At 43.7% G+C, this 27,657-nt stretch overlaps 1 protein-coding gene across 1 annotated transcript in view; it reads left to right on the forward strand.

Moving 5' to 3' along the window:
- The window catches only part of SLC1A7 (solute carrier family 1 member 7), a 720,509-nt gene that overhangs the window by 673,938 nt on the left and 18,914 nt on the right, over positions 1–27,657 (forward strand). The window contains exons 9-10 of the mRNA XM_078673458.1: positions 3,701–3,835; positions 9,924–10,023. Of these exons, the coding sequence (XP_078529584.1) occupies positions 3,701–3,835; positions 9,924–10,023 (235 nt within the window). The remainder of the gene's footprint in view (positions 1–3,700; positions 3,836–9,923; positions 10,024–27,657) is intronic.

A 27,657-nucleotide genomic window follows, 5' to 3' on the forward strand; every position in this document is an offset into this window, starting at 1 on the left:
CCACTCAGACCAGCTCTGGGGAAGTTCGACACCCCACAAGGCCCGTGGGAAGAAGTGGCCGTTGACATTCTGGGGCCTGTGCTGGACAGCAGAGGAGTGAATAAGTACATTTGTGTGATAATTGACAAGTATTCCAAATGGCCGGAAGTGGACATACAAGAGTCGATGGACACAGAGACGATCCTTAAGTTCCTAACCTCGGTGTTCCTCAGAGAGGGAATACCCAAATCCATTCTTAGTGACAATGGACCGCAATTTGTGTCGGACAAGTGGGGGAGATACATGAAGAGGAATGGGATCGAGGTGAAACACACGGCTGTGTACCATCCGGCTTGCAATGGCCAGGTCGAAAGGTTTAACAGGGTGCTCATGGGTTCCATTCAGGCGGCCATTTCGCAAGGAAAAGACTGGGAGGTGGAAGTGATGAACATGCTGTGGGCCTACCGGATAACGCCCTCGGTGGTGGGGTACAGTCCGTTCCAAGTGCTTAGGGGACGTCATCCCTTCACCCGGGACAATGTAGCATGGAGGGAGAAGACCATCACCAGCAAGTGGTCCCAGCGGTGGTGCAACACAATCTGGAGAAGGCCCAGAGGATCTATGCAGCCCACTATGACAAGCGACGCAGCACGAAGGACACGGCGTTGGAACAAGGGGAGTGGGTTAGGATCAAACTCCCCACTCTGCAAAAGAAAGGCGAAAGTAAATTTAGCCAGCCGCTACAAGTCAAGGAGGTGCGTGGTAGGGCGGCTCTCCTCAGCGACGGAAAGGTCTGGTCGCAAGACCGCATGGCCAGAGTCAACAAAATATTAGTCTGGCCCAAGGTTGAGGTGGAAGAGAGTAGCATGAATGACCAGGAGGCCAGAGCCCTCTCGGAGCAGGGCACAGACAACCACGAAGAAAGTGCAAGGGACGACAGTGAAGCGGAAGCCCGGGGAGCCAGGATTTCCGACGGCGGTGATGCACAGGCGAATGCAGAACAGAGAGCAGATGCGAGAGAAGCTGGGGTGGCCCGAGGAGAGACAGAAGTGGGAGAGAACATGCCGGTAAGACACACCCGCAGCGGAAGGGCAGTTATTATGCCCTCTCGTTATAGAGACTTTGAGATGGAAGGACAATAGCTGGGTGCTGCCCTCCCTGGGTGCCCCACCAAGACAATTCACAGTTGAAGGACATTCAACCTGGTGGGGGGGAACGCTTTAACCTTGTTTTCATTAAAGGGGGGAGATATGTGGTGTGCGCTCTAGTCTATGCGCGCATACGCGATGACGCGGCACGCACTAGACTAGAGCGGAGAGGCGGCGCATGCGCAAGAAGCAGGAAGGAATAGGCGCGAAGGACAATAACGAGAGTTGGCGACCGGAGCTTGGGACAGTTAGACGCTCGGCGCCCTTAGCTCCAGTTAATTCCTAATGTTGTGAAATAATAAACCAGTGTTACTCACCCTACTGCTCCAGTGTGCTCTGTGGGAGAAACGAACGTTACAGTATGTAAATGTATTTCTGTGCTAGAAAACATTTGAGGTTTTCTGAACTGCTGTTAGTTTACCTTGGGGGCGTTGCAGCAACTCCCTCACTCCTGCTTCCAGCACTCCGTTCAGAAATGGTGTTGGATATCGGACCCTAAGTCCCTGATTATGATGCTGGTTGGACCGCACACTGACAGGCCGTCGGTAGCAGTCCGACAGCTAACAGACCTTCTGTCCAACAGCCGCATTTCGATGCAGGCGGTTGGACGCAAACTGTTAAGGGGAAGACCGCCACCAATGACAGGATCACCTGATCCCGATGGGGTGGCAGTCAGAATAGCAATCCTAAATGGAGGCGGTGCCTAGGCAGGCACTGCCGTTGGGATCACGCTATCCCTTTTCGACAGACTTTTCATGTCGGAAAGACCGCCATGAAAAGGCTTTTGGAAATGGATTTGTGGGCCCCAAACAGGGCCCCCATCCATCGTGGGCCAGGATACAACTAGTGCCCCTACTCACCTCCATGCTCCGTGTGCCATGGGACACGATGTATGGATGTGCAGGAAGTGCTCCTTTCCACAGCGGCTTCTGCTGTGGCCTTTTTCCTGGGCCGCAACCACCAGCCCGGCAGTGGCATCGTACTGTGGCAGTCAAACTACCGCTTGCTTGTCGGGCAGTCTCCTGTCTGCTGTGATAGCAGACGGTGCTCCGACCGACCGCTATAGTTATCAGTCCGTAAGTGCTGAAAATCCTTTTAAACGCCCAAATATTCCTATTCAATGTTACCAGGACTAGCATGACTCAGTGTGGTCCTGGTACTTTACCTACCTTTAGAGCTGCGTTGCTGTCAATGCGACCTCAAAGGAAAGTCATTTGTGAGTTCTTTCACATTGCGTGTCTAGTTGACAATATATTCTTAATTAGGATATTATCTTTCTTATACAGTGAACCAAAGTATTGCACTCTTGCATTACTTAATTTGTAAATGAATGAGTGTAGGTGCCCAAAGCTGTGCTCAGGCAGTGCTGCTAAATACCAGCGCACCGAATACTGTAGAGCCTTCGATTCATCGCAGGCATCTTTAGTCCACTACCAGCAGAGGTCGAAGTAGGCAGGATCTGAGGGTCATGACGTCCCTGTACTTTTTTAATTTAACAAAAACAGTTCTGCATATTACTCAGTATTCTATTTTGGAAGCACTTTTTTTAATCTTAAACCTAATTCTTTTTGTGCACTTTGCGGAAGGCTATCTTATATACACCATGTGTAACTCTGTGCCTATTCACAGTGCTTTTGTTGCAGGCAAGGACCTCCTAACGCTTAAAACTCACAAGACACTATTTCCCACTGCACTACCAAAAAAAGTGCATCTCTTAATGATTAGTTTAACTTGCATTTTCTTTTTTCATTTAATGTGTGTGCTATTTTGTATGCAGTTACTTGAAGGCGAAAGACTAACTAAATAGTTACAGAATATTGTGTTATTTTATACCATGACTTTGATCCCGCCCCCAAACTAACGGACCCCACCCGCATTGAACTCAGGATGACAGTTCCCATACTTTTTTAAATGCACTTCCACCACTGAATACCAGACACTATGTCCAGTAGCGGTCGGTGGTGCGAGTAGCTGCCGGGCAACGAATTTCGTTGCGTCCACTGCATCGCATTTGGGAATGCAGTGCGCAGCAACAAAATTTGTTTTATTTTTAATTATATGTTTACTTACCTGTAATCCTCCGTAATCCATACATTACTACCCCCACCCTGCCCCTCTCCACGTCACCGCCCGGCAGCTACTCCCACCACCGACAGCTACAGCCTATATCCGCCTTTATCTCAGCCTTGACATCCCTGCTTTCGCCCTCTGTGCCGGTTCTCCGTCTTTCTGTTCCCCCTTTTTCCCGTTTGTGTTTTTTTCCCTCTCTTACTCGCGGTCAACATCTGAGGAAGATGTCCTGAAAACTTAGTGACACTGGGCCTCACTCGCAACCACCGGCTATAATTAAGCACTGCGCTCATGTACATTTCGGAGAGGCTATTACGAACTCGGAACTTGGGAATGCGCAAACAAACACGTGTTTAAAGGATTTGGCCTCTTTAATTTGAGCAGGATATATGAAAAAATACTAATTTGTCCATTAGTTTCGCATACCTTTGGCATTTCATGATTGCAAAGAAAACATGCACATTAAACGCTTAATGCGTCTTTTTGTTTTTGTTTTTCGAAAGCATCACAGCAACAGCCGCCAGCATCGGTGCAGCAGGAATTCCACAAGCGGGTCTCGTTACAATGGTCATCGTGCTCACTTCCGTTGGGCTGCCCACTGATGACATCACCCTGATCATTGCCGTTGATTGGGCACTGTAAGTAAATGGAGAATCTTTAGACCTATATGTGCTTTTGTGTAGAAAACATTTGAAAAATGTTCTTATGAAGCTATAGTATTTTTATGGAATTGTTTGTCTGTAAGATGTACCAGACTTAAAATATAGGGGAGGTTAGACATCGACTGTAACACGAACCTTAGACAACAATTCTCACTTTTGGTTGAAGAACACAGATTTCACAATAGACAATAATGGGTTAATTGTTGGTTCAGCAACCAGTACCCATTGTCTATTGAGTGACACTGTTTTTAAATGTCTTGAAATCTCATCTATTGTCTTGAGTGGCCACAAGTGGGTGTAAAGGTCATTTGTGGTCTGAAATGTAATATACGTCCTCTTACCTTCCCACACTCTGTATCCCACTCATATCGCACATTTCAGTTGTATCTCTTCCAGCTCTTTTGAAAATTATAGTTTCCACAGACTGCTCTGTGGTAGTCCCAAAAGTTAAACTACATTGTAAAGATAAGAGGAGCTTTCTTTACCAGCTACAAAGGGTTTGGAAATGTCTTCCTTACGAAGGTCATCAAATAAATACAATGAGTACACCACTTATTTAACTCAAGATCTGGTTTTATCCATTGTAAGGGACATCACTGTATATCAGGTTATGCATGGACTGACCGCTTCTCTATATATGCCAATGTACTAGCAGAAAAGCATCAAAATTGTAGGATTATTTGGCAGTATTATCATCCTGCTGAATTTAAAAATCCTGCATTAATTTCCAGCAGTGACTACCGCAAGCTGAAGTTCGATGGAAAATTGACTAGGCGTGCAGGAGGGAGAATGGGAGGGCGTCAGGAGTGTAGAAGTAACTTTCACTGTGGAAGAGTTAAAAACGGCGATTCGAGGTCTTACCCCCAATAAAGCACCAGGACCTGATGGAACACCCCCAGACCTTTATAGAAGTAATATAGATCTCTGGGCACCAATTTTAACAATGGTCCTGAATGCAGCCATTAGGTCTGGCCTACCACGTTCTTGGTCCACCGCACTGATTGTACCGATTTTCAAGAAAGGGAGCAGAGAAGATCCCAAATGCTATAGGCCGATTTCTTTAATCGATGTCTCTGCGAAAATATTAGGGCGGGTGATCTTGAATCGACTAATGGAGTGGACGGAGGAACACCATACCATAGTGGATACCCAGTATGGTTTCAGAACGGGGAGATCTACTAGTGATCAGTGTTTGAACCTGTATCTGTTAACGGCCAAATACACCAAAGCAAGTAGTGGTACGGTTTTTATGGGGTTCATGGACTTGGTTGCCGCTTTTGACAATGTTAATAGAAGCAAACTATGGGCCATGATGTACAACATGGGAATGGAGGTGGAGCTCATTAACATTCTTAAAGAGCTCCATTGGAATACCACGGCTAGGGTGCGCTTCAGCACAGAGGGGGGGCGAACTGAGCAATTTCCCCTGTTCAGGAGGCGTTAGGCAAGGATGCATCCTTGCGCCTTTTCTATTTTCGTTATATATCAATGGTCTTGAAAGCAGCCTCACTTCCCTTGCCCTGGATTGCCCGAGAGTAGGATCCCGTCAGATCCCAGTACTGTTATATGCGGACGACGCAGTCCTCCTGGCCCGCACATCGAGCAGCCTACAACAACTGGTGAATGGCTTTGTGAAGTTTATGGCCGACCTGGACCTGTCGGTAAATTTAAAAAAATCCTTTGTTATGGTGGCCGGCAAGAAACCAGCTAAGAAGCCTGTGTTTAGAATAGGGTCACACACGTTGGAAATAGTTAATACTTTCCCCTACCTGGGCCTCTTGCTGGATGGCGATATGCACTTTAAACCATTGGTGGAGGAACACTGTTCAAAACTGGTGTCTTCTAATGGGGCAATCCTAAGCTTTGCGTATAGACTGGGACGTTGGTGCCCTGAACAAATAATGACCCTGTACAAATCAGTCACAATGCCAAAGACACTATATGGTGCAGAGGTGTGGGGATTTAGGGACGCGAAAAAGCTGCAGACCGAAGAAGATACATTTCTTCGTAGAATTCTTAAAATCCCACCTTCCACCGCCGCTGATATTGCCCATTCAGAACTGGGGATCCAATACATCTCGGATCAAGTGAAGATTAGGCCAATCACGGCATGGATCAGAATATGGACTAACCCAGAGGCTGAATTGAGCAGGGAAATCACCAAAGACTGTTTGCGAAGGGACAATGCAATGCAAATCCCCTGGTTAAGATATGTTAAAAACACTTTGATAAATATTGACCAGTCTCATGTGTTTCACGACCTGTCGCAAATTACAAACAATTGTAAAATTACTATAAAGAAATTGCTTCTAGAAAAGTTTGCAACAACCAGAGCAAATGCGGCAAAGGTCAAGACGTCAGTAATTGCACATGGTTTAGTGGCCAATGGGGTGGGCATGGAACCTTATTTGTTCCTGATGTATGACCAACAGGCGAGATTTTTAATGTGTCGTTTTAGGCTCAATCTTTTACCTAATACTTTATCCTATCCTTCTGGTTTTACTAAAACGATTGAGCAGAAGGGTGCCTGCGGCTGCGACAATAGGTCTCCGCAGGACACCCTTCATTTTGTACTTTTATGTTCATTTTATCAACTGCCTAGGCGCCGATTCCTGGTCCACATCCTTAGAAAACAGAAACTACGTCATGCGAAAGCAGCCTAGCTATTCCTACAGAAAGCAAACGATATGTATACCTTGTGTGCTATCTCAAGTTTTTTAAAAGTAGCGGTTAGACTGAGAAACACAAGAAATTGATCTAACTGTGAATTGGAACTCATGTCTACCTCTATTTGTGACTTATATGTTCTGCTGCTGGTGCTCAATTTTATCTAACTGTTTTTAAATACTACTGTAAAGTTCAGAAATGTAATTTAATGATATTTTACGGGTAAATGTATTGTTACAATGTATTGTTATTATGTATTGTTATGATAATTTTTAATTGTCAAAATAAAAACTAACTGAACTGAACTGACTAGGAAGGATGCATAATTCACCATCAGTAACAATGTTCCTGTCTGTTATTCCTCACCTAGACTACCACAGTGATCAATCATGCAATAACACTTTGTACTTTGCAGGCTGTTATGGCAGGATTCACCAGAAATAGAACAAGCATTGAAAATGCAATAGGTCTCGCAATAGAAGAGTTTAACTTTTTTCGTTTTGCAAATGGATGAGTGGCGTTGCGTGGATGAGTGGCGTTGCGTGGATGAGTGGCGTTGCGTGGATGAGTGGCGTTGCGTGGATGAGTGGCGTGTGAGAGTGGCGTTGCGTGTGTGCCCCCTGTTCCTGCCTGTGTGAGATGCGCCCCCTGTTGTTCCTGTCTGTGAGATGCTCCCTCTGTTGCTCCTGTCTGTGTGAGAAGCATCCTCTGTTCCTGTCTGTGTGAGATGTGGCCCCTGTTCCTGTCTGTGTGAGATGCGCGCTCTGTTGTACCTGTATGTAAGAAGCGCCCACTGTTGGTCCTGTCAAGTGTGGGAATGAGTGAGAGAAAAGAGAGTAAGAGGAAAAAGAATAAAGGTGATAGAGAGTGAATGAAGGGGAGTCAAAGAGAGAGAGAAATAAGGGGAGATAGAGTAAATGAAGGGAAGGGAAGGGAAGGGAAGGGAAGGAGAGAGAGAGAGAGAGAGAGAGAGTAAATGAAGGGAAGGGAAGGGAAGGAGAGAGAGAGAGAGAGAGAGAGAGAGAAACAAAAAACACAAGTGATAAAAAAAAGTAAGCCATGCACGAGTGATTAACGAATGCTGATATTTTTAAGCCCACAGCACATGTTACTTTGCCTAATGGGAGAATATAAGAAATTGACAGAGTGCGCAAACCACAGAGTTAATGGCCAATAAAAATAAATCCAAGAGTGAGCCGTGCACGAGTGAATAAGTACTGCTGATATTTTTAAGCACACATCTAATGGTACTTTGCCCAGTGGTAGAATAAAAAACAAATTGACAGAGTGTGCAAACCACAGTGTCAATGGGCAATAAGAAAGCAGGAGCAAAACTCCGAACTGTACTCTATTACCTGTCAGCCTCCTAAACACGATGTTTTGTGCGCAAATGATTCTGGAGGGATGTATGGTAATTAGCATTTCCTGTTCACGGCTGGGGCAAAAATTCCTTTAGATGATCGATTCTTGCTCTACACATTTTCTTCTCATTTAATACCTTAAAAAAAAAGAGAGAGAAGTCCACTGTGTCGTAGCCCATCACCCCCGAAAAAATGAACAGCAAACAATAACTACCAGATGGGAGAATTAATATATTCGTCCAGGCCACAAGCAGCAAGGAATCCAGGCGCCTGAGCTGAGTGTGCACCACGTATGTTCCTCGCTTGCATCACCCACCAGAAGGATTTCACAAGTGCTGCAAAACCAGTAGGCATAGAAACAAATGGAGAGGGAGGGGGTGGGCTGCCTACTGATGCGTGTGGCAAGAGATGGAGAGTGAGAGCAATTAGGGGGGAGGAGAAGTGAGGCCAGAGCGAGGCTGATGCCTTTGATGATGGAATGCGAGCTCCCAGAAGCTGTGCCAATGGAATTAACGTCTAGACTAATGGTACATTAGTACAACTGTAACAAGCGCTATTTAAAATGGAATTCTGTTTAATAAGGCAGAGTTATGTACGTAGCACATACATAATGTTTAGCAACTATTCTGTCTGCATCAAGAACGGATGGTGGGGCAGACGTAACGTAGAGTTACTTGTGCATGTGCTTAAACTGGTGGTTTCTTTTATCCTCTCCTGATTTGTCAAAAGTAACATGAAGCAGCTGACAACTCCCTGCGGCGCTGTCAGAGGAAATGCAGTCGCATCACATACCGGCGAACAGTCTGTGTACTTAGCAGGCAGTGTTGTGGGAGGAGTTGCAGAGGTGGGTGATGGTGCGGCGCTAGGCTAACTGTAGTGGCTAGAAGAACAAGCTGCGAACAAAGCATCCGAAAGCAGCCTAAAGGGGAGAAAGGAGGGGTGAGTGTAAGCCGAGGTCACACGGCGGGCAGGGGAGGGGGCGGAGCGGGGAGAGCGGGGAGAGCGAGAGCGGCATGTGGGTGTGAAGAAGCCGGGCCTTTGAAGTGAAGCTAAGCTTCACTTCAAAGGTGTCGGAGGAATGCGGGCGGCTGTGCACGCGCTTTTAAGCTCAATGCACATGCGCATTGAGCTTAAAAGTCACGGGCACTGCAAGGAATCGCCACGATTCCTTGCTTGTTAGTTAAAGCGTGGTTAGGCCGCAATAGGCTCGCAAGCTCGATGCGCATGCGCATCGACAGGCGAGACCTAAAAATAGAGACTGTTAGTAAAGATCGCTGGTTAGTTTTAATTATTCATTCAATCATGTATTACTATTGTACTAAAAGTGTGTAGAAAATCCTCATTAACTTTCCATAATATGTTGGATAAAACATTTGTTTGTTTAATTTTCTTTGTTCAGTTTTTCACCTTGGGTCACTATGCAAGTGAGGATATAGTCTTTGACAGCTAAGGGCACTGCAGAAGTATCTAGTGATTTAGGTTGTGCACTTTGGAAATGTGCATTTATTTATTAACAATGTAAATGAAATCACATTGGCTTAATCTGTATTTCATTGGTGTCCCTATATTGAGGACATAGTAAAGATACATTGTGATGACTGTACATCTAGTTTAAGGGATACTATGGAAAGCATGGGATCTATCTATACACAAAGGGTGGGCCCTGGCGGGGAACATCCATGACAACGCGGTCAAAACACCGCGCTGCCATTACCACGCGTCTTTTACAACGCAAGTCGTTACCACGACTTGTGCTGGAGGGCGCTCTAGACTAAGGAATAGTAGATTTACTATTCCAACACCTTCGCTACTGTACGTAGGCTGGAGTTGGAATAGTAAATCTTACTATTCCTAAGTCCAGCACCCTACAGCGCAAGTCGTGGTAATGAATTGCGTTGTAAAAGATGCGTTGTGATGTACCGCGATCTAAAAGATCGCGTTGCAACATCATACAACCGTACTGGCTGGAGTAAAGTGGCATTTAACATTGCATTGGAATATCTAATGATAATCAAATGAAATGCATTATTTTGCAGAGATCGATTTAGAACAATGATCAACGTTTTGGGAGATGCCTTGGCAGCCGGTATCATGGCCCACGTCTGCAGAAAGGACTTTGAAAAGCAGAATGATGAGGTAAGATGATGCCTGTTAGCAAGCATGAGAGTTTTACCTTACACCAGATTAATATTCCATAGAGTACTAATTAATATTGTAGCAAACGTTCTTAATAGACAAATAACTTTATGAGTATTGTCTTCAGATTATCCAAAGGCATTGATAGGTTACTATACTATCGACAACAATTAGAAACTTTACCATAATGTTTCCTTTCTTTTCAGATTATAAATATGTAAACATTTACAATACATTTGATGATATTCTTCTATACCCAGAAGTACCTTTTATTGTGAGGGTGGCTTTGAGAAATCAAACCATATCAGAAACTACAAGTGTTGCAGGGTACAGAAATCTGACTGAGCAATGAATTTTGCAGTTGCCATTTCTTTACAGTTTACATGGGTTGAGTGGTTTAAACTTGTATCCATTGCCCTCTACTAGCATTGAACATGCTGTGTATAAGACTACTTGCTACATTCATGAGAAAACTGTAGTAAAACAAACCAATAGGTAACATCAAATCAATACTAATTATTAGTGTCACAAAGAGCATGGGACAATATTTAGTCAAGGTTAAAGACACACAACTATTCAAGTCATGCGGTGCATTTAAGGATATAAGGACCAGATGTATGGAGCATCAACCGCGGCCCCTGCAGGTAAGAGCGGTAGGGTCGGGGGGATTTTGATGGACGATGACAAGGGGAAATTAATTATTTTTTTAATTTTCCCTTGTCGTCACCCGTCAAAATACCCCCCCCCCCACCCAGCCTCACCACTCTTACCTGCACAGGCTATGGCTGTGAAACATTTTTACATTTGCAACGGTCTGATTTGCAGAATTGGGCCTTTTGCAAACGTAAAAAGGCATTTTTATATGTACCAATTTGCGATTCGGTGACCTGTTATCGAATCGCAATTAGGGTTTGCGATTCGGTATTTGGAAGTGGAGTGTTTAGGGCATCCCTTCCCATGTTTTGAAAATGAAATGCAGTCGCGAAACATTCACATTTTAACACCAACTTCAAATTTGTGGTAACCTCATGAAAATAGAGCACAATTTAATGAGGCATTTGGTGGGCCTCCCTCGTAGCACCCCTTTAGTCCCCCTCCGTATGGATTTGGGCCTGCAACCCATCGGGGAAGAGATCGCCCTAAGGCCTAGTACATTCTGGCGTAGGCTCTGGGCAACGCCAGAGTTGTCCTGCTACAGAGCCGAACACAGGGAGGTCCTACCTAGCCTAATTAATGAGAAAATCCTGTGGCTTGACCACATACAGGCTCTCAGTACCAAGATAAGAAGACAGGACCTCTGGAAAACACCCGAATTAGCGTGCCCACTAATAACCAGGGTAGATCTTTTGCGGTTTTAAAGGCACCACAATCTAACAATCCTCCAAGAAAGGTCCACCGGTTGGCGGCTGACACTAGAGTTTCTACAAGTGAAGGCTGAATATAGAAAAGAAGAGTACCTGGATGTGATCTATCCTCCTTTGGCCAGGAAACTCTTTATTCAATTTAGATTGGGGACTCTTCCACTTATGACGTTCACCAGTAAATGGGATAAAGAAAAGAAGGAAGAATGCCCGGCGTGTAAATATAGGGTAGAGTCTGAAATCCATGGGCCTCATTTATGAGAAATGACGCATCGCTTTGTGAAAGCAGCAATGCGTCACTTCTCAGTGCACACTCCTTGCGACATACCTGATGCGTCATATTTACTGTGTGACACATCATGTCGCAAGGAGTTCCAGATGCGTCAGTATTTCTGACTTGTCTGTATGGCGCAAAAGTGACGCATTGGTGGAGTGTGTCACAAAAGTGACGCAACTCCAGCAATGCATCCTTTCACATGGGGCAAGTCCCATGTGAAAGGGCCTGCGTCAGTCTTACGCCTGCTGTGAGGCAGGCGTAAGATTTTGACGCAACAGCGTCCTAGAAGTGACGCAGTGAAATCTCATAGATTTCACTGCGTCACTTCTATGAGGCTTTTTGCGGGGGAACGCGTCCCTGCATACATTATACCTGAAGCAGGTATAATGTAGCGCAGGGGTTTACAAAGTGACGCATCTGCTTAGATTCGTCACTTTGTAAATAGTGCGCAACAGGAGGCATGTTTTACGCCGCCGATGCGTCACAAAAAGTGACGCATCGGAAGCGCAAAATTGACGAAAGGCCTCATAAGTGAGGCCCCATGTGTTTTTCCTCTGCCCTGTATACTCTATACCACGCAAACAATGGTTAGCCCCAATATGCAGACATCTTGGGTTCAGGCATTGTTTACAGGCATACAGGATATTAAAATACGACACTCATCCCCCTATTGTTTTTGCTGTCTCGCGCTTCCTGAATGGTATGTGGCATAAGCGCAGGGGCTTCCTGAAGTGATTGTGTGGAGAGCCTTATGTGTGCCCCTTTTCAACAAATCTATGGAGGCTCACACAATGGGGACATTTGCACTACTTAACAATTCTATTTTTTAATTAACAACTTTAAATGAATTTTACAGTTGTTTTTTACTTGATTTTAGGATAATGGTTCGTCAATATTTTTATATTGTAACAAATGTAGATATATGATTGTATTGTATTGTTTACCGTTATCTACATTTTTATGCTTCCTTTTGTGGTTTTATGACTGCATTAATGTACTTTTATGGCCCGAGTTGGCCGAAATAAAGTTATTAACTGGTAACCCATTCGGAAATGGGGGGGATCCCTAAGGGACCCTTTCCCGTCTGAGAACGGTTGGAATTTTTTTTTTCTTAGAGCAGGCGGTGGCCCCACGAACCAGTGTCTACTCTTAAAAATTGAAAAGAAAACTTTTGATTTTTCTTTTGGGAACAGATTCTGTTTTCCTCTAAGGAAAACCGGCTGCATTAAAAAAAAATGGCTTTTTTGAAAAGCAGTCACATACATGGTGGTCTGCTGACCCCGGAAGGCCTGTGATTTTTGTGATTCCCGATGGGTCGTAAACCGATACATACCTCATTAATATTAATGAGGTAGGTCTATTTGCGATCCACTGGGAATTGCAAAATGTGTAAAACACACATTTGTAATTGCTGTTTGTGATTACCAAATAATGAATCGCAAAAATTGCTATTTGGTAACTGCAAACACTTACCTTCGTACATCTGGCCCTAAATCTTTTCAAGCAACATTACAAAATATAATGATGGGTGGAGTGTTAAAACTTTTCAAACACTCACCCCAGTCTCAGATCTAGATTTAATCCATCATTATTTTGCTCACCACACCACCCCAGTTGGACCCAGCCATATGCAAATCAGTCTTGACCCTACTGCTAAACTGCCAAGCCGGGTCCTCTCTGGACTGGAAGCAAGCATCCTGGGACCAGTTTTGAGGTATCAGCCAAGCTAGCTTGAATCCAGTGGCGCAGCGAGCAAGGGCCCCATGTCTAGGCATACCGTCAGGGCTATACTGGCTACCGGGCTTTCCTTAATAAACAATGCAGAACAAATGTTTATAAAAGTACGCTTTAAAGCTATTTGTTATGCATTGTTTATTTCGGAGTGCCGGCAGCTCCTCAGCAACAAAATCAGCCCCTTAGCAGTGAACCTGGACCCCGCCCTGCCACCCCAGCAAAAAGCGCCTGGTAGCCAGTCCGGCCCTGCATACCCATAGTCACTTAGGACGTACATAGCAACATCACAAAATAAAATGATGGATGGAGTGTTGAAACCTTTTAAACACTCACCCCCAGTCAAAGATCTGGGTTTAATCCATCATTATTTTGCTCACCACATCCCCCCAGTTTGGATTCAGCCATATGGAAATCAGTCTTGACCCTGCTCCCCATGAGAACAGTCCAGTCTAAACTGCCAAGCCAGGTCATCTCTGGACCAGGAACAAGCATCCTGGGACCAGTTTCAGGGTATCACACCTTATTAGCCAGGATAGCTTGAATTCAGTGGTTCAGCAAGCAATGGACCCACATCTGGGCATACCCATTGCCACTTAGGACTCACATAGCAACATCACAAAATAAAATGATGGACGGAGTGTTGAAACGTTTCAAACACTCACCCCCGGTCACAGATCTGGGTTTAGTCCATCGTTTTTTTGCTCACCACATCACCCCATAACAATTAAGATGGTGGGTTCACATAATGAAGTTAGTTCATATCCTGGTGGAGAGCGTACTTTAGTATGGTTGAGGGTGATTAACCAAGGTGTCTGTGAAATAGGAGGAACTTGAGGCCCATTTTGAAGGTGACCAGGAAGGTGGTTAGGTGGAGGGAGGAAGGTAGCGAGTTCCATATTCCTATGGCACTACCAGAGAATGACTGGCTTATGTACCTTTCGCGACTGAAGGTGGGGGGTTCCAGGAGTAGGATTGGACATTACTAGAACCCCTATGTACCCCAGGGATTTTCAGTTTCTTGCAGTTTCAAATTGGGCACACGGTTCAATGGGAAGCCATTGGAGGGTTAGTTGGGCAGGGGAAATGTGATAAAATTACTTGAGACTTAAAACGAGGTGCACTGCTGCATGTAGTGCTGCTCTCAGTGGGCCTAGGTGAACTTTAGAAATGCCTGAGAGAAGGGCTATTCTATGATTTAGCGTGGAGAGAATGAGAGAGTGCATCACTATTTTGAGGTCTTGTTCTGGGATCAATTATCTGATGCCCCTAAGCTGCCTAAGTTGGTGTCATGTGCTCATGGCCGTGGCTGCTATGTTGTGTGGAGATTCAGATGACTGTCAAGGATGATAGCAAGTGATCAAGCACTCTGGACAATGGCAGGGCTACCACCCATGGCGGTAAAGTTGGCCATCCATTAGTTGGGTTGAGTTTTAGATGGTGGTAGACATCCAGTTCTGAATCTTTAGGAGCATGTTTGAAAGGAGGTCAGTGTTTCAGGGAATGAGATTTTCATGTATATTTGACTGGTAGTGTAGAGGTAGAAGAGAATCCCAGAATTTCTGAGTTCTAGGTACAGGTTAAAGAGAGGTGGGGAGAGGATTGAGCTTTGAGAAACCCCCCCTCATGTACACTGACTGGTCTTGAGAGAGAGTTACCTATTTTACAATTTGGGAACGGTTGGCTAAGTATGAGGAGAACCAGTTGAGAACTGAGGTACTGGGTTTTTAAGAACCGGCACAGAACCGGTAACCCAGCGGTGCCAGGGGATCAACACCCAGAGACCTCGGGTTCTCCTGAGTCAGACCTACAGAAACTCAGAGTCTTCTAGGTGAAGTCAAAGATTAGTTTATTGGCTGCAACCAAGGTAACAGGGTCCTAGAAGTACAACACGGGTATATTCTCAGGAGACTGCACACTTTCACGAAGTCAGGCTTCTCTTCTTATACATAATTTTCAGCCTTGGGCAAAACATTCCTTGGATTTGTGGTATTTCATTTATAGTTACTGATTAAAAAAGAAAAGCAGAGTCATGATGACATGTACATATTTCACGTCGTGCTGCCCATAACAAATCATCCGGCAAGGCCCAACATTTCATCAGATATCGCTGGACCCCTAATAAAAACGGTCACCTCCCCATCATAAAGCAAGTGAAGAAAAGGAGTGGAGAAAAGATGTGAGCGAGATATGGCAGGTGTGCGCGCTCAAATGGTTTTATGGCTGGTTGAACCTAGATGCTATCTTGCTCGGCCACTGGGAGGGAACTGACCTAACGAGTTCGGCCTGGGGCAATGGTTCTAACTTGTACTGGGGTCAGGGAGAAGTCGATTAAGGAGTATGTGTCCTTGTGGAATCAAATTCAACTGGATTAAGGCTTATGTAAAGGGCAACATATAGCTAAGGGTTTAGAATGTAAATGACGATTTCGAGGTGAAATCGTCACTCGAATACGCCGAAAATACATGTACTTGAAGTACTCGTCATTCTCGGTCTTTTGATACCAAATTCGTCCTATTTCGACGAAGTTTTTATTCTCGAGTCCAGTACTATTATATGAATCCAGATTTTTCAGAACCACAGACCCTCCTTTTGCCCTTACATAGGCAATTAATCTATCCTCATGTTAATCTGAGTCCAGATCTATATTCCTAAAGTCATTGAGATGTTGCTGCAACATCATTCTAGTGCTGAGCTCATGTCTTGACACAGGCTTCCTTACACATGATGTAGCACAGAGGCCACATATTGCAGGAGCACACTGTATGCATAGACAGAACAGGAAAAGAATGGCTAAGACCATCCCAATGACCATCAGAATTTTCCATCCCCAGGCAGATATCAGTTCCCAGAACCATCCCATTAACGACCAATCTCCTTTATCCACATGAATAGATACGGAAATCTTATGTAGTTTGGAGATGGCCCCGTACACTGTCGGAGCATTATCTGGAATAAAAATGCAACAACTGGACTGGATCAATTTGCATACTCCACCTCGGTCCGCAAGTATTACATCCAAAGCGACCCGGTTCTGAAGGGTCATAAGTCGATCCGACTGGAGCTCAGCAGTCAGGTTACTAAGGGCACCAGCAGTTTAAATCACGGTGGATTCAACTACCCTTGTCAATTGCCTTATGTTTCTGCTGTTAGCCATGGCTCCCCAGAACGGCTGAAAACCCATTGCAAAGTCACCAAATTCTTGACCTGCAGTGTCTTCTTTACTCAAAACACCTCTAGCTACCCTTGTCCGATGGTAATCCGCCGCTGCTGTGTAGGTGGGAGGTAACAGGAATGAAACAAAACATGAGCCCGAGAAGTCAGGGGGCAACCATGTATAGGCTCTATCATGGCAGATGAAATAAGTACCCTTAGCGGCTAAAAAGGCAGGGGAAGTCTGAGATCCAAAAACATACGTTTCTGTACAGACACTCTTCCCTAGCTGAGCTCTGGGATTCCTGCCAATACCTTGTAGACACAGGTGACCTTGATGGGGTACGATCCAGATAGGGGACGATCTTTTGGCTTGCTGTTTCTCACTAAATGTAGTGCCATATCCGGTCACATTCCAACCTACATATGCAAGTATCTCATCATCCGGGGTATCTTCATAAGAAGTTACTTCCTTGATCATGTCAACTATACCTTTGACTAGGGCGCTAGTCTTGAGGTTGTCTTTTACAGAACGTAGGGGTTGGATTTCTCGTGCATATATGAACATTGTCCTATATGCCCATACTGACCCATTGTGACTAAATGGCAGGACCAAATAGGGGATACCTCTATCCGTGGTGTGGGGCATGAGACCACACACCCAACAGTTAGTTGTGTTCATTACAAGTTGGTGTTGGTGTAGTAACTGAACGAAGGAGTTATTGATGAATTCTAATCTCCTATTTGATTCGTGGTCAGGCAAAGGGTGGAAAGAATGAGAGGAAACAGTAGGAGGAGGTATGGGTGATGTAGTGGGCGCAAATGTCACATGAAGAGAGAATAAAACATAGCTTATCAAAAAGACCATTACGCTGAATAGCATAAAAATACACACTATTATAACATTTTTCTTCGTCATCGTGTTCAAAAGTCTCTGCTTAAAGTTCATTTGTTTGGCAGGCCTCTCCACATCAGGAAACTCCATCCTCTCTAAGGTGCTGCCCGCGGTGGTAGGTTGTTTCTGCTAAAGGATGCTTCCGTCAGTCTAGGGCAGCTCCCTTGGACCAACCGGAACCAGCGACCTAACGTCGTCAGCTGCACCCAAAAGTCTTTAATCAACCGCGACCCTAGCAGCGGAACCCGGATGGCGGTTCGAAAAAACAAAAATAAGCAAGTTACCTAGATGGGAGATCTGCACTTTCAAAAATAGGATTTGGGGAAAAACACATTTTTTTTATTAGTCCACAGGTTTTTCTCTCGGCTCATAAAATAAATCACTTTTACTTTAGTCTGTTTTTCTTGGTCGCAAATTGTAGCGTCTTTTCCCGGGTACTGTCTGGTCCAGAAATAGTAGCTCAGGTTCCACAGAGTTCAATTGTTCTGGTGGTGGCGCAGTTTCTTGAAAAATGTTCCCACTTTCACAATCAGGATTAGCTTCTTTTACACGTTCATCAGTTGTGCGCTCTGAGTCAGTGCCCCCTTTCCGGACCCATTGGTCATGTGGCAGAGGGAAGGGTATCTTCTTACAATGGATCCCGTGGACCCAATGGCCCTTCGCCTCCACCCTAACAGCCGACCTTGTAGACAGGAGGACGAGGTGAGGCCCGGTCCATCTGGGCTGGTCGTTTCTTGTTCTTTGGAAGTTGCGGACAAGCACCCAGGAACCGGGGTCAATGGAGTGACCCGGTGTCTCAGAGACCGGAGGCAAGGTGTTGTGGACCTGTTGATATAAAACACGCAATTTAGCCGTCAATTCATACAAATAGTCAAGCAAAATGGGGTGTTGCAGCTCGCTAAACTTCGTGGGCCTAGGCACTCCCCATATGTTGGCTGGCCGACCAAAGATTATTTCATAGGGGCTGAGTTTCACTCGCGAATGCACAGTCATTCTGGTGGATAGGAGTGCTAAGGGTAGAGCGTCAGGCCATTTAAGACCTGTGTAGTGTAGTTCCTATCTTCCCAATAGGCTCTGCGCATTGGAATAATACCTACAGCAGTAAAGGCCTAGGCCAGACGTTAACTAGGTCTACTACTGTCGATACTAGAATTAAGTTTTGGGTTTGCCAGCGTAGCTCAGAGTTCGCTAGAAACTTTCTCGAATGTTCAGGAAAGAATTAACTCCCCTGATTAGACAAGAAGGGATTTAGTTTCTGACAACCATAGAACATGACAACTTTGCTCTCCCCTAATCAAGAGTGTATCTCCAGAGTCGTGTGAGCACAAGGCAATTATTTTACTCAGTCAGTACGTGCATTCTTAGTCTCATCAGAATGTAGAGAAAAGGAAGAGACGGGCGTGTTCAATAAAAAGGTGTTATTTATTGATCAGTCTCTTTTCTCGTACAAGAGAAATGGATCGATATTATTGCAATACTTATAGTTAAGTAAAGTGCATACATTAAAAGCAATAGTATAAAATAATACTGTAAAAACATTGATATGGTTTCTGAGCCATATGATGTTTAAAATGATTAAAATATATTTACATACACATATACATTTGACTAAACGTACTCAACTGGTGTTTCTAAATACGCCTACCCCGTGTACCTGACCTAAGTCTAATGCGTGGGCGGGAATAGAAAGTTACAGTTTAAGTTAAGTTTGTTTTTGCCAAGTGAATAACTAAAGAATTCTCTGTGAGGGGTTATTCAGTTCTGTACCTGGAATTTAGGATGAATGAGGAATGGTATCTCTTTCTCTGTTCTCGATATTCCAGGCCGCCTGCGAGGGCTGCCCGAAAGCGCCGGTGCTGGGTCTCTCGGCAGGAGATAGCAGCTTCTCTCAGCGCGTCAGGAAGGCGGGGCTGCTGCCAGCGGGGTCTGCTCTGCTCTCGGCTTCGGCAAGTGTGGCTGCTCTGTCTCGTCACCATGCGTGTGTTTGCATAGGGCAAGATCGGCAATATTTATACCTTAAAGGTGCCGAGATTGACGTAAGGATGGACATAGATACGTCAATAAAGATGTCATACGACTTGCTCGTTAGCACATTCTTTTACTGAAGTTCTCTGTGAAATCAAAACAATGGCCGCACGGATTTTCCAGGTTGTCATAGGTTTGATTTGTTATGAGAACGTCGTATGCCTTATCAGGGGCTGGAGGAATGTCGCTTGTCTAATTAGATCTCAAGCGTTATGACCTAATCAGATAACACGTTCCTGTGCCGTAGTGTGACTGCGTCAGATAACGGTATCTGCATCATGGGGGCTTGTCTTGCCTCATGGGCTGACTGTTAGTTAACTTGATAGTTAGTTTAACCAGAATAGGGTCAGGAATAGGGGGATCGATTCAGAACCTATAGGAATACATGACACCCACTCCACGCTAACTATGGTCATATTTACTAATCTATGCATAGTATAACATAGTACAACATACTATAGAGTATAGTGTATACCTTACCACCCCAAAATACATAAATGCATTTTGAAATTTTCAAATATACTGAAAAATTGCAGTCATATATTTTGTATACACGCAAGCTATGAATTAAACGCTAAAGTAAACACGCATTTGTATACATTATTGCTTATTTGGTATATGAGAAATACACATGAAATGGCTCTTAATATGGCTATACAGAAAGAAAGTTCGAGACCATTTCATCACATAATAAAATGTTTGTGAACATACCAGCGGGCAACTAAAGTTTATAAAGTATCTAAAAATAGAAATCTTAGTTCTCTAGGAATAGTTTCTTACTTTAAGCAGAAGATAAGTGTCCCGAAAATTTTGTAAAAAATAATTTGGGGCTGCTAAAAAATTGCTGTCCGTGAACTGGTGGGAAAAATTGTTCATGTGACTTTATTTTTAAAATTGAAGGCCGAATTCAGGGAACGCCGTGTGCGAGCTTGCTCAAAAGTCTCTATTTCTGTTCTGGAGAGAACATCATATCATTAAGGCTTTCGAAAAAACTGTCAACAGCTTCATGGGAAAGTTCCACTAAGTCGGAAATAGGTGTAACCATGCATTCGTGCGCATGATTGTCTCCATTGACATTCTGATTCGCATTGCTGACAGAAGGTCGTACCTGTTCGATGCTGCTTTCATCTTGAACTTCACTACTCTTCAATCGTAGTGGTGAAGATTCCACGAATGCCGTCATCAGGATTGGCAGCCTTTGAGGGCAGCACAAAGCGTGAACCTTGGTAGGAACCAACAATGTATCTGCATCCACTGGCGCATCCGATTGTAGCGTCAGACAGGTGTCTAACACGCATTCTTCTCCGCATAGCAGACACCTCAATACAGGTAAAACACATCTTTGCCACATTGGTCGAAATGATAGAAACCAAGTCATGTTTAGGTCTCTAAGCCGGGAGAGTCCCAGGATTTTTGATATCCGGTCCCGGTATCCAATGGCTAGGATTGTATCTTCCATTGTCGCGAGAGTTTGATCTGTGACATGGGTTGCCATACCGAAAAATAAGGACTAAGAATAGGATTCCTGCAATTAGTCCCAGGATCAGGGGAAGTCCGCCAAAAATCGAATGGACGAAATCTGGAAAAATACCCAGTATGGCTTTGAATGGTGTTAATGCCATCGAAAATACTGTCTTAAATACCTTTGAGACCCCTGTGGTATCAGAAATATTTAAGATTTCGCTCAGGATTTCCGCGAAATGTACGGGGGAATTAGTAGATAATAATGTATGTATCTCTGCAGTCGTCCTTGCGACTTGTAGATCATACGTTTCTTTAGATGACGAGAGCCTGGTAGGCGTCTGAAGAAGCACTGTTTTCATTCTGCTTAAAGTATCTATTCGAATAGAAGTAATTTTCAAATTGGGCCATGCCCTTGCCTCCCTGTCTGGAAAGGAACTGGGGAACAAAGAACGTCCACAGCACTTGACCTTCGCAGTCGTAGTGACTAGATAAGGAGTCCCGGGCATAAGACTACAACATCTGCGGTCTACAATAAGAATGTAACTCCCATTATAGAGTCTTTGAAAGAATGGTTCTATTTCAGTTGCAGGTGCGCCTTGCTGGTGACATGAAAGGTTGTATGAATTCCCTTCACAGGCTCCATGCAAACTAATTCCGTTACACAGAAGCGTGCCGCTTAGTGACATAGCACAATTGTTGCCACTAAGAAACACTTTCTGTCCTTTATTACTGACACAAGCATGTGAATAGGGCAGGTTCCAAGTTGTTTTAATGTACCCCTTTCCCAATTTCTCGTACATGCCAGCCTGTATATATTTTTGGCAGTATTGAAACCTGAAGGTTGAGATTGGAATATTTATGATTCCGTGTATTATCCATTCACTGACAGGTCGTTCTGACATTGTCATTGGTAATCTTTCAAGTTTTTCAATGCTCAAGATTGTATAATCAGCACCCTTTTGCGCCATACCGATTTGTCTATCAGTAAGGTTAAAGATTTGGAATAGTGACGTTGTGTTGATTAAACGCCAAGGCACATAGCCTGAACGCAGATTTTGTAACGTCCAGCCAAGCTGTACAATAGAACGCAATTGTGACTGACCATGTTGTAATAACAGTAAGTCTTGCGATAATATATCGATTGCTGACGACACAATGCTGTCCAATGAAAAAATTCTGGAGGACAGAGTCATTAACCCATTGTCCACTACAGAAAGTGATTTTTCCAAATTAATACGGTCAATTTCCCGTATTCTCTCTGCTGTTTCAATTTGAGTAACCTTCCAGGCCTCATTGTATGCTGCATATACAGAGGCTGCTATGAAACGCTTTTGACGCTGTTTGCGTGGTCCCAAAGTGAAATCACGCAAGTCAGCACCATCAGTAAGTAAAGTTAGGTGTTGCTTAATTTCAGGCAGTGTGGAAGTTTGTAGCCATTGAAGGCATAATTTCCCCACACTGTAGGTTGTTATTATCCCTGGGTGATGTCTTTGGGGATATCTAGGGTCTGGCCTGGTCATTTTGAACCCCTGTGTTTTATTCAGGAATCTGTCTTGACAGTTATTTGTATCTGTGGGCCAGATCAACCACTGTTTCCAATCAGGATGTGTTCTGTTTTGGTTTAATATATGGTTTACGTCTATCTCTTCATCTGTATCAGAGCTATTGCTAAACATTGTTGGCTTTGGAATAGACGGTTTATTTAAATCTTTGATTTTGGCTAAGCCAAGACAGGTGGTTTGTTGAACAGTGTCATTTAAAAATATCATTTGTTCTGGGATCATGCAGGCTCTAAACAAAGCTTCTATACCCTGTACTTGCCATTCTTTTGTACCCCAAACACTTTTCAAATCAACATTTTTGTCCCAATAATCAAATCCAAAAGTATTCATTTTTTCAAAAAATGAGTCTGAATATAACAATTTTGTGTTGGTTATCATCGTTTTCATCCCTGTCTTGTTTGACAATTTAAAATAAAATGTTTCAGCATTACTTGTGTTAAAACCTGAAAAATATGAATATTTGTCGTAAACGTTTCTGGAGCTCCCTTTTGGAGGTGTTGCACAATGTTCCCATTGATTATAATTTAAAACATTTCTAGGTAGTGCAGATCTATGTAAAAAGTGATTACCATAGTGGTTATAGCAATACATACTGTCATAATTTGTAGAACCTTGCAAATAATCATGTTTGGTAAATTTAGCAGACATTACTAAGTCAGACATCATATTATTAACGCTTTCGAAGTCCCAATCATCAGCAAATGAGTTTGGTTTTGCAAAGTCATTCAATGAGATCTTAATTTGGTGTGGATATTTCAGGATCTCGACCGGACCATAAATTTCATAGTCAGTGTTGTCCCAGGCTACCCCACCAGGTATCGGATTGGCTGTGAAGTTGGCTGAAGAAAGTTCTCTTTTCTCGACGTGTGAAGATGTGTGTGGTTTGAGGACCAAGTTGATGTTCTGACTTGCTGTGTCCATTTTAGCATATTTTCCCTCAATGAAGCGTCCCAAAGTTAATACCATGATGAGCCAAAGTATGAGGATAAATGCACCAAAACCCACCCAAAATTCAATCCATGGAGAAATTAGATATGTTTCTTTCAGTTGGTTCAAAAGTTCTTTAGCTTTGTCTTTAAAGGTTTTTGATGATGGCTGTGTCTTTGATTCACTGAGGCTTTCAGAGGAATCATCGAAGTTTATGAAGTAGCCGGATGCAGTTCTGTCAATTGTTCCAATTAGTTCAGGATTTTTGTTTCTTGCATTTTCACTTGGTACTTCATTGTAGATTGGTGTGTCTCTGCTAAATGTTTTTATTTGGGTTTTCAGAGGTCTGAGTTCTATTGCATTGTTGCATAGTCCTTGTTGTTCTTCTGTAGGCGTTTCGAATGTGATGAGCCTCTTTGATAGGACCTCTGTATTGGTAGCAAACCTTGGTGTTCTGCTACTTATTGGGAGTCCACTTGGCCTACTGTTTGTTATCGGCCACATGTTGTGGTTTTACCAGGTCGATGGATACAACTCGGTTCTCCTTTTTACCAGCAAGTGGCGGTAGTACAACTGATCTTGTCCCGTTGACAGACAAGACAGGAACTGCTTTTCTGTAAGAAGGCCCAAATTCCTTCTTTACCGCGATCTTCTCCCTGACTAGATCCCCGACTTTTGGAATCCAGACAGGTCTTGCTGGGACAGGTGGTGATTCTTCAGTGGTTGTTGGCTGTTGTTTCAACTGTATGTTGCTCAGGTCTTTTCTTGTTTTGTTTAAGTCCTGCAAAATAGCCAAACGGTCTTTGACATCAAAGCTTTTTTCTTTAACCACTGAAGTCTGACTGTCGAGGTCAGAGATAATCATTCTAGTTCCAAATAATAATTCGTACGGACTGAATCCCTTCAGAGAATTTCTTGGCAAGTTATTTAGACTACGTTGGACACTTATTAGATGTTTGACCCACCCAGCTCCCGAACCTAATATCCTTTCTATTATAGATTGCTTTCTGCCTTGGTTTTTTCTTTACACCATCCCGTACCCTCAGGAAGGAAGTGAGAAGATTCCCGCTGGGCTGTGCTCATTTGGCCATGTTTCCCCCCAGGCTTGTGGGCCTGAGTGAAAACAATGGTCAAACGTAACATGCTCTTAGCGTATATGCCATTTAGACTCGCAAATCTTTGTATAACAGTCCGGACGTCAGCCGAGTGCTGAGGATCTACATTATAAGTGGAAACTAGCCTGTATATGTTAATCGCAAGCCATTTTTTACTGGTCATATTATCTGCCGTAATACGACGAGGTATCAAACTCTTTCTCTCCCCATTGCGATCTCTATTGCAGTTTGGGCAGCGTTTTACAAACATGGTGTGACGCAGGCTCATGCCTGGCCACCAGTACCTTGATTGTAATTCTTCCAGAGAATCTTTTAGTTTGAGGTGTCTGAGACCCTCGCCCATATGTGCGTCTGCGATTAACAAGTTTCTCCTGTCCATGTTTGGAATCACTCTATCCCCCACTCCAGGGATTCGAGCAAAAGGGACGGAGTTTGCATCGATTATGTATGTATAATTGAGTGGATAGTTGATCGGTAACGCTGAGCAGTCGCCTTTTGATGACGTCTTCACCGCCAGCACTGTTTTACCGTCAATGTATTTTAATGTACGCTTTTTTCGAACTACGGGAGACGATTTAGTGGCTGCCGCTGCGGCTGTTTCAGCCAATGAATTCCCTACAACGTGAACGCCATCACGCTGATGACTCAGTGAGTGAGTCACGTGAGTCTTTGGTAGTTCTTTTTGTAAAAGAGCTATTTGTTCCCAGAGCAGTTTCTGCTTTATTGGTGCATCTGTGTTATCTTTCTAACCGTTTTGAATCCATGTCTGCAAATCCTTGTTGTATGATTTGACGCAGTAATATGAATCTGACACTATAAGTGTCGGGAATTCGCGATCCGCATTATCTAGCGCCATTTTCAATGCTATTATTTCAGTTTGTTTTTCTGAATTAGTTTCTACTGAGTGTGATTTTGTTAATAGAGGTCTTAGTTTACCTCCGCGCCACACTTCTTTTGTAATCTCACATGTGGGGTTGTATGCTTGTTCTCCCCAAACTGAGGGTTGAGCATGTCCGTCTGTATAGATTACACAGGCGTAATGTCGTAGAGGCAGAATGTCGATTGGCAGAGGGTATGTTTTTTCATATTCTAGATTTTCCATTTCTTCTAGTTTTTAGAAAATTGTCAACCAGGCTATATTTAATAATTCATATCCTACGTACAAGACTGTCAGATGGGCAATTCTGGACTTTTTAAAGTTGAATTTGTAACCCTCTGCAGCGAACCCAAGTATTATGGTGTTCACTCTTTTCAAGTGAGTCTCCAAGTCATCATCTGTTAAGTAAATGTCATCGACATAAGATAATGCTTCATCATCATATAGTTGTAGTAATTCTGTTACTCTCGCTGAGAATACCCCCGGGCTGTTCTTGTACCCCTGGGCTAACCGACAGAATTGTTTTTGAGTGCCATTTACTGAGAATGCAGTTAAATATCTGCTCTCTGGTGCTATATTTTGACAAAAGAATCCATTGGAGATGTCCAAGGTAGTTTTGTATTTTTTGCGCACTATGTTATTCATTAGTGCAGCACTGTGTGAGTTTTGCACTGCAAAAGTTTTGCAACATGTGTTAAGGTGTCGGTAATCCAAAACTAGACGATATGAGTTGTCTGGTTTGGAGACCGGAAACAAAGGATTGTTCATTTGTGAGGTGCAAGTTTCAATCACCCCCTGGTATTCTAGCTCATCTAGTATTTCATTTACCTGTTTTTTAGCTTCTTGCTTAATTGGGTACTGCCTTTGTGCAGTTGGTTGTGATTTTAACTGGATTTTGTGAGGAGGAGAATCCTCATCCCATCCTACTTGATTTTTATATAAAGCAGGTGCTAGAGCCACTGCCCACTTTCTGGCAAGTGTATATTTTTTATGAATCGGGATTTTATTCGAGAAGGCAGGCATAATTACTTCTTCGCCATGAGGGCACTCCCTGACAAACTCTGGTGGCCAGTCTTTTTCAGCTAGAAGGATATCGTAGCCCTTGGAGAGATTATCCCAAAATAGTCCCCTTATCTTCCTAGTCTTATCTCCCTCTATACGTAATGTTATCTCGTATATCTTGTGGGGTTTGCTAACTCTGGTGTCTGCAGTTTCCACTTGAAGATATTCATTCGTGTCCACTGTCTCCAGATAATTCATAAGGACTTTGCGAGCTATGCTCACTTCTGCTGCACTGTCTAGCATTGTCTGAGCCCACTCTCCGTTTTTCAGTTGTGTCCTCAGTATTCTCGGCATTGTTAACTACCTTGATACTGGCTACCTTCTTTTTTGGAAATTGTAATTTCTTTTTTAGCTGAGCAGGTTCCTTGTCTTTTGACTTGGCGTGCTCTTCTCTTTGTTCTGATCGTCCTCTTCTTTCCGATTTCTGCGAGGAATTCTGAAAAGATTGAGAGGGACGTGTATCAATGTCTTGATATCTATCAGGTTTTTTAATATTATCCCTATTTCTAAGGTTATATCTATTCCCAGAGGGGTCACTCTGTGGTGACCTCTGTCTTCGGTTTGGAGATTTTTCTCTTCGCCTTGGAGACCTTCCTCTGGACTGGAATTTCTTTTCTTTAGGATTGGATTGTTTGTTTCCATCCCAGTTCTTTTTTGGTGAATTATTATTAAAGAATATTTTTTCTGGACTTTCAGTCAGTTGCGGTTTTACTGGTATTCCACCTAAACTATCTCTACCTAGTTCCTCATAGGATTTTTCTATGATTCTGGCAATTTCAGCTGGTTGGTCTGCTATATCTGTCTCTTTTAACCTCTGGCGGATCGCCACGTTTGCTGCTTCTCCCTTTATGTTGGCTAATAATATAGCCGAGACCTGCTTGAAGTCTTTTAGTAATTTCATACCAAGAGTTAAAGCGGGCTCTGGACCGTATTCGTCTTGAATTTGTTTTAGCACATCTGGTATCACCGAAATGGATGGAACACCGTGCGTTTTTGTGTAGATGGAAGCAAAGACTGTACCCCAAGTGTCACAGTCCTCTATGTGTGGTGCGATTCCCATTGGAAGACAGATAGTCAGAATCCTGTGTTTTTCTAATGGCGTGGTGTCAGGAAACACCGCCTCTATTTGGGTGATTTTTTGTGCCAACCAGAATGGTATTTGTTCCCGTTTAGCCGGTACTTTAC

This window comes from Lissotriton helveticus, chromosome 1_2 (genome assembly GCF_964261635.1).
Source record: "Lissotriton helveticus chromosome 1_2, aLisHel1.1, whole genome shotgun sequence".
NCBI lineage: Eukaryota > Metazoa > Chordata > Amphibia > Caudata > Salamandridae > Lissotriton > Lissotriton helveticus.